This window comes from Phalaenopsis equestris, unplaced genomic scaffold (genome assembly GCF_001263595.1).
Source record: "Phalaenopsis equestris unplaced genomic scaffold, ASM126359v1 Scaffold000002, whole genome shotgun sequence".
NCBI classification, from domain to species: domain Eukaryota; kingdom Viridiplantae; phylum Streptophyta; class Magnoliopsida; order Asparagales; family Orchidaceae; genus Phalaenopsis; species Phalaenopsis equestris.
In genome coordinates, this window is record NW_018164444.1 from 17,760,631 (window position 1) to 17,769,201 (window position 8,571).

Here is an 8,571-nt window from a genome sequence, read left to right on the forward strand (position 1 = left end):
TCCCCCTCCCCCTCAATTGGACCTGCAAAGCTATCGATTTCACTTGTGCTGTGTCATCCCCGTCCCATGAGCCGATCGACAAAGTCCGTCTCCGGCTTTGTCTTCTTCTATCACGCTCCAATTCCCCTTTCTCGCTTATCAACCTCCTAAGCTCGTCCTCTTTCCAATCTATCTGCCACGCACTCCGGGTGAGGGAAATTTTGTTTCTCACTTTCTAGTTTGTCCTCCTTGAAATGACATACGTTTGAAACGCAGCTTTACATTCAAGTTATTATAAGTGTAAATATCAAACTTTGAGTGTTAGATATGTAAATAGATTAAGATTAGGTTGTATGTTTGTAAATTTCTCAAATTATATTTGCTTCTCTTAGTATTTTCTCAAATACTTTATTAAGCCCCATAAAGACTAGTAAAACTGCATTCTCTCTCTCTCTCTCTCTCTCTCTCACACACACACACACACACACACACACACAACAATTTATATCCTAATTTTCTTATATTGCTGCATGCCATTAGACTACAAACTTCTCTTAGTTCATGTTTTTTTGGTTTGCTCTCATTAATTGCAGAAACAAGGAATGCTAAAGGAAGGTGAGCAGGTTGCTCTTGTTCAGAGTGGGAGAAAACCCATATGGAGATCACAGTCTACTCATAATATTCAGATCAAGAAGGTTTAGCTTTTGAAACCTTTATATTCTTCAAATTACCTTATGGGCCTATTTCTGCCTATTTCTGAGTTGTCTGCAGAACATGCCTTGCCTTTTTTTTTTCAAATTTATCTTTTAATGTAATTTAATTTTATTATGTATTACTATGCCTGCAATAATATTATGTATTTTTTTCAGTGACTGGAATCCAGTTTCTATTTATTGTAGGGCTTGTTTGGGTCTAATTTTATCTTTTATTTTTAATTTTTTAAAATATTAATTTTTTTTTTTAATTTTTGATATTTTAAGGTGATAATGACACAAGTGTTATTTATATAAATATTGAAGCCTAGGTGTGAGATATAAATCATATAATAATTGTATGATATGTAAATTCTTTTTTTCTTTATTAATTAACTGCTTGTTTTTTATTTTGAATTTGGTAGAGGTTATGGTATGTTTGGGGCAGCTGAAGTTTATTGAATAATCTGCTCATAAGCTGATTAAAAATAATCTATTGATAAGCTATGTTCGGTGGTTATTATAAATTTCTATTTTTTTTGGAAAAGTCAGACCGCATTCAGAAAGCTGTTATCGCACCTAGATAAGTGTGGTGCGGAAAACTTTGTTTTCAGTGTTTTAAAAACACATAAGCTGCTACAACGCAGTTTACACAAACATGTCAGATGCGTTTTCATAACACCACCGTATCAAATATGCTGCCCCCAATGAAAAAAAATTTCTCTTTTAATTTTTCATGATTTTGTTTTTTTTTCTAGAAAATTTATGTACATATCACTTGGTTCTTATTTTTCTGTATTTTTAGCTCTGAAATTTGATATTTAAATTCAAAACATTTTAGTTTTAATAATGGATGCATAAATATTAATATTTTATTTATAAAAAGTAATAATAGTGATATTTTTTAGGGAATGTCTAGTATTTGAGTGGTATGTATGTAAATATGAAAATTTAGGTGTTATATATGTTAACTATAAAAGAATTTCATGCAATGTACATACCCGACCCTTTATTTTTCTATTGCTTAATAAGATAAATTATTTCAAAGGGCATTCACATGCTGTTGAATCTGAATTTGCTCCGGATTCACGCCGAATGAGAAGCTTAAAATATGAAGGAGAGAGTGCGAGTGCACAATAATGAACAATGTAATAGAATTTTGATTTGTTATTATTGAAGAAATGACTTTTTTATTTGTAATAAAGAGGGTATAAAGTGTATAATTATTTGTTTGTCCTTATTATAATAAATGTATTACATGATATATATATTTTGCATAAGAGAGCCTATGATTCAGCTATTATATTACTCAGTTGACTTAGATCAGCTGTTTTTAGCTTGATAAGACTTGTTTGCCTGATTGTGCTAAGTTGAGGCTGTCAGTCGGCATCTGATGGTCTTCAAGTAAGCTAGACTTGGGTCGATCGGCTGCTCTAACCTGACCGTAGACTATACATTCCCGGGTGAGGGGTTCTCACTCCTTTACGAGGGGTTCCTCAGGAATGCTCCGTGCGATTATAAAATGGTTAGCTTTCGGCCCTGGATGAGGGATCTCAGGGATGTCTATTTAGATATATGGTGATATTGTCTTTTCCCTTGGATAAGGTCAAGAGAAGAGGTAGATTTGTGCTTCAACTTTGTTCATTGGTCTTTGATACATATGACTCTCGGTCGGTAATCCTTCACTTGGTCGACCTTCACCCCTACCATAAGGAGGTTGCACCTAGTTAGATAAATTTTTCAGTATTTCGCCAGTGAACACAACATTCTATTGTTGGAGCCTTAGTATTTTCCTGAGACAGTTGGTCTTCCATCCGTAGGTCTTTGGTCTTCCGCTTATGGGCTCTTAGTCTTTTGCTTGTGGGTTTTTAGTCTTATGTTTACAAGTCTCATTGTATTGCGCTCCTTTGATACCTTTTTTTTATTGAATTTCTTCGAGATTCGTGCAGTTCCTTTTTCATATGTGCACATGTATATCACACAATACTTATATATTTATATTTTTACTGCCTGATCACTTATTTTGTTTGAGTATCACTCAACTTTTTAACATCATATGAAAAGTACCTCATTATAATGGCTGTACGCCGAACGATATGAGGTGGTAGAGTGATAATTTAATGTCTTAGTGTTTCATGAAGTTCCGACGCATACAAATAATAGAAAATTAGTAGGAGGAAAAAGATGAATTTTTACTTGGAAAAACCCTTGAAAAAGAAAAAATTACGAGGCATCGCCTAGTAAAAGAAATTCATCATGTAATTGTAAGCACATAAGTTCATTTTTTTTCTTTAATTATAAAAAATTGAATAAAAAAAAGCACAATTTTTTTTTCTAGTCAACTAAGTTAGAGAAGCGTTTACGTACATACCACTCAACTCTTATGTATTTACATATCCAACACTCAAAATTTATTTTTTACATTTATACCACTCAGATTTTTCATATTTCATAAAAAATATCAATATTTTTTTAGAAGCGAAAATACACTTGTAGGGATAATGTGGCATGTATGTAAAAAAATAATTTATTTCTTAGATGTGGAAAGTGGAGGGTTGTGTTGGACAGACGACAATGAACATAAAACTTATCAAAAAAATCATGACTTGAATCATGTTGATCATTATATAAGGGCTAGGGCGTCCCCTGGAAACGACACGCCGTATGACTTGAATACAGTGAAAAGTGTGCAAGGGCCGCTACACTGGTGTTCAAGTGTAGTGTCAAATAAGCATGGGTCCCCAAATTACGGACAGATGCGGGTAAAAAAGTTAGTTCATGAAATTAATATTAGAATAGATCTTAGAATATAGGTATTCTCAATGGTAAATTAATGAAATTAGTTGATATTATGATTCATAGAAATATTAATATCTTATGTATTCAAGAAACTAAATGGGTTGAAGAAAATGCTAAGAAGATTGATAACTTAGGTTTTAAACTTTGATATTCTGGTAAGAGTTGCACTAGAAATTGTACAGATGTAATTATAGTTACGAGTTTGAAAGATAATGTTGTAAAATTAATCGAGTTGGAGATAGAATTATAGCTCTTAAGATTATTATTGATACTAAGATTTTATTATAAGTGCTTATGCTCCTGAAGTAAGTTTAGATATTGGTTTTAAAAATAAATTATGGAATAAGTTAGAGGACTTAATATAAATGATACATCTTAAAGAAAAAAATTATATTGGAGGAGGTTTAAATGAACATGTCAGTAGAGTGGTAGAAGATTTCAAAAATATTCATGTCAGCTACGGTTTTAGAGTGATTAATAAAGAATGTAGAGTTATATTAGATTTAGCTTTTGAGTTTAATTTTGTTATTACTAATGTTTTTATTCAAGAAAAGAGATGAGCATCTTATTACTTATAAACTTATAAGAAAGCATCTTATTACTTATAAGAATGGATATAATAAAACACAAATTGAATATTTTCTTATGAGAAGAAGATATCGTTGAGATTATAAAGATTGTAAGATCATTCTAAGTTTATGAAAAAAATACAATCGACATAAGTTATGAAAATATTCAACATAGGTGGGTGAGTCGTTCTGATAAACTTTTTAATAAATTTTATGAAAAAACAATCGACCATAGTGATCTTAATATCATTTAATAATAATATAACATTTCATTTTTACCATCGCATTAGTAAAAAAGAAGTTGAGGAAACTTTAAAGAAAACTAAGGGTGGAATGTCTGTAGGACCTGATGATATCCCAATTGAAGTGTGGAACTATTTAGGAGATTTAGGAGTTTCTTGGCTTATCAAACTCCTTAATAGTATTTTAAAAACTAAAAAAAATGCATAAGGAGTGGAGGAATAGTATTTTGGCCCCCATTTTTAAGAATAAAGAGGATGCAGAAGAGTGTGCAAATTATAGTGGAATTAAGTTGATGTGTCATACCTTAAAATTATGGGAGAGAGTAATTGAACATATGTTAAGACATATTACAAAGATTTCTCATAATCAATTTAGATTTATGCCGGACAGGTCTACTATGTAAGCTATACATTTATTGAGAGGTTTGATGGACAAATTCATAAATAATGAGGATCTACATTTGATTTTTTTTTTTTTAGAAAAAAACTTACGATGTGGTTCCAAGAGATATCCTTTGGAGAGTTCTTGAGAAGAAGCGTGTTGATACGACTTATATACAAGTCATTTAAAGATATATATACTATAGTTGTTACTTGTGTTCGAACTGGAGAAGGATTTACCAAATATTTTCCTATTTTTGTTTGATTACATCGGGTATCATATTTAAGCCTATATCTTTTTGCTTTAGTTATGGATAATCTTAGGACATTTACAGGCGGATGTACCTTGGTGTATGCTTTTTGCTGATGATGTCCTTCTGATGGATAAGACAAAAGAAGAAGTCCAGAAAAAACTTGAATTATGGGGATCTACATTCGAGACTAAAGGCCTTCGTTTGAGTATAACCAAAATTGAATACATGGAATGTAATTTTAGTAGTAGTAGCAGCTCTAGTGACAGAAGTGTAAATTCGGGTGATCAAATTATTAAAACTTGTGATCGATTTAGGTATTCGGGTTTATTGTTCAAAGCGATGGTGGTATAGATGGGGGTGTTAATAATAGAATTCAAGTTGGTGGTTGAAGTGGAGGAATGCTTTGGGCTTATTGTGTGATAGAAAAGTGTCGCTTGGACTAAAAGGAAAATTTTATAAGATGGTGGTGAGACCTGCAATGCTCTATGGCTTTGAATGTTGGCCTTTAAAAGAGAAGCATAATACTAAGTTTTCCGAGATGGGAATGATTAGGTAGATGAGTGGCTTTACACTTAGAGACAAAATGAGAAATCAATATATTTGTGATAGGGTTGGTGTAGCTCCGGATGGTTTGGTCACATTAAACGTTGGTCATTTGATGATCTGATTAAGAGAGTAGATATTTTAGATTCAGCTGATGTTAAGAAAGACAGAGGTTGACGTATAAAGACTTGGGCGTATTGAAAAAAAAAAGATCTTAATTTATTAGGATTAAATGAAAATATGACAGTAAATAGGACGCAATGGAGAAAAAAGACTCATGTTGCCTACCCCACTTAGTGGGATTAAGGCTTTGTTGTTGTTGTTGTTGTTGTTGTTGTAGATAGGGCTATCAAAAAAGCTCGTTATTCGCGAACAGTTTGTGTTCGGCTCGTCGGGGAGTTCGTGTTCAATTCAGAGTTCATGTTCAATTCGTTCGATAAACAAACGAGACGAACACAAACAATTTTTTTTCGTTCGATTTATAAACAAACCAAACACAAACAATCATTTGTTCGATCGTGTTCGAATCGTTATTGTTTCAAATATAAAATAATCTAAAATATTTATATATAAAAAATTTATCATATCTTAAAAATAATTATATATTCTTAAAATTTATCATATTTTAAAAAATTAAATCTTATAAATTATAATCTAATCTCATATTCGCCTCTTAGCTTATATTAAATTCTATAATTTCGCATTTATTTTCAGGTTCGTCTCTTAGCTTAAATTTTCTTATATTTCTTTTAGATTTACTTAGTTTCTTTGAGTGAAACTTAGTTTTTTGGGGTGAAATCTCGCATATTGCCTCTAGATCTGAATTTTTTATGGAAGAGATGATATAGTTTTATTGTGAGTAGTGTTTCGGCTATTTTGCATATGTGTTGTGATTCATACATGTTTAAACAATAATTTCATATAGATTTAAGCTTTTAAAAGATTTCGAACAATTCAAAAAATTTGAACAATACAAAGAAATTTATAAAATTTCGAACAATTCAAACATTTCAAACATTTAGAACATATTTCAAACAAATCGAACCGAACACAAATAGTAACTTCATGAACAATTGCAAGTACAGACCTATTTCAAACACACGTAATTTAAAACGAACCGAACATGAACACGAGCTCTGTTCGTCATGTTCGATTCCTTTACACCCCTAGTTCTAGATGCGTAAAATGCATAAGAATTAAGTGATATGTTTGTAAAATTTCCTAATATAATTCTATAGTAAATTTTTTGGTAAAAAATCTATTATTTAGCAATTTTGGATGGAAGAAATGAAAAATTGGGCAAAATTTGCCATTGGTCAAAATGTAAAAAAAAGTAAAATTCAAAGTCCCATACATGTAAATTCATAGGACTTGTGCTGTAATGATGTAGATGCCCCATGTAAATATTAACAAAACCAGAGTTATATATACATATCCTCCGTCCCCCACGTCCGTTTTCTCCGAATTAGTAAACCACCACGATAACACATCGCCGGCTGCCCCAGAACAGCCGGCGGCCCCATTCTTGATGGATGCCGCCCATCTACTGGAGATCAATCTGATCTCCGCCCAAGCTCTGAAACCCTCTTCGGGTTCTCGCCGATTCCAAACTTACGCCGTCGTGAGGATCGATCCCGCCGCCAAGCACCCTTTATAGCCTAATTAAATTTGAATCAAGAAAGTAGGCCTCCAATTCAATAAATTTAGGTAATTAAGCTAGTTCAACTTAGTAAATCTGACTTTAAGTATCTATTGCATTGGGCTTTGTTGACCAATTAAACTCATTTAGCATTTGAATGTAAGCCTTTATTGACCTAAATTAATCAATGCACATAAAAAAATGACCAAACTGGTGCCTAAAACATTTTACTAGTACTATTGGTTGACTAACCTAATTGACTCATGTTTTAATTTGATTTAGTCAGTTTGACTTATTTTGTCTTGATCCATCTAATTTGACCAATTAAACCCAAGATAAGCCCAATTGAAGCATGTTTTTTTACTTGAATTCCATCCTATTATAAAAAAAAAATATTTATTTAAATATGTAGAGTTATTTGTTCATATTTTTTTTTTAAAAAAGCATTAATTCAAATTTTAATACTTAACTTTTTATTAGCTTTAAAAAAATTAAGTTCTAAATTAACTTTTTATTTTATATGAAAAATTAAGTGCTCATCTGAATTTTTAACTTTTGTGATTATATAAACATGAGAAATACAAATTAAATATGATCATGAAAAAAATTAGGCGGATTAAGTATCTCATCTATGTGAAAGCTCATTTAAAGCTCGAATTAGACACGAACAACTCGTGATTCGACAAATTCAAGTCCAATCCATGACATATTCGACCTAACCGGCTCATTTAGAACGCTACTTGTGCCTCTAAAAATTATCTTTGTCTAGATATATATTTTTAAGAAACCAACACATATAAAACTAGTTTGAGTTGAGCTAAATAAATGTTAAGTGGACCTTCCTCCAATCAAGGTGAATATATTCCTATTTTGATTCATAAAAATATAAATAATCATCAAGATATTTGAGTTTTGATCAAATCATAATCCTTATTTAAAATGAATCTCAAGCCATTAAATTTTTTCGAGATTAGCATAATAGATGAAGAAATTAATTAAAAATTATATTATACTCTTCTGAAAATAAATTTTATAATTTTAATTGTTTTCTTGTAATAAAATTTAATTAAAAAAAAACTTATATCTCGAGGCAAAGCTTAAAAAATGACATATACAAACGAGCCTCCAGCCACTCATAATGTGTCTAGCAATTTGAGTACCACCTTCTTAAGGCCAAGTGTACCAGAGGGGACTCGAACCCCTAACCTAAGGGGTCTTATACCGTGGATGCTAACCAACTGGTCCGGACATGCGTTATATATATATATATATATATATTAATACAAAAGAAACCGATATTTGGCAAAACCTTAAATATCGATTTCCCTTGCGCTTTTTTACCCCATGATGAGAGCCCGTTCTATGTTCCTAAAATTTCATAGCCCCCGCGTCACGGTGAGATTGAACTCTTGACCAGAGTGGACTTACAGTGATCTCACCACCAACAGACCAAGACTTGAGGTACTATATATA

General features: G+C 31.7%; 1 protein-coding gene across 1 annotated transcript in view; it reads left to right on the forward strand.

The window, feature by feature from the left end:
* The window catches only part of LOC110022808 (plastidial pyruvate kinase 2), a 28,379-nt gene extending 27,594 nt beyond the window's left edge, over positions 1-785 (forward strand). The window contains exon 12 of the mRNA XM_020721924.1: positions 573-785. Within this exon, the coding sequence (XP_020577583.1) occupies positions 573-680 (108 nt within the window). The 3' untranslated portion in view covers positions 681-785. The remainder of the gene's footprint in view (positions 1-572) is intronic.
* Positions 786-8,571: the final 7,786 nt, after the last annotated feature.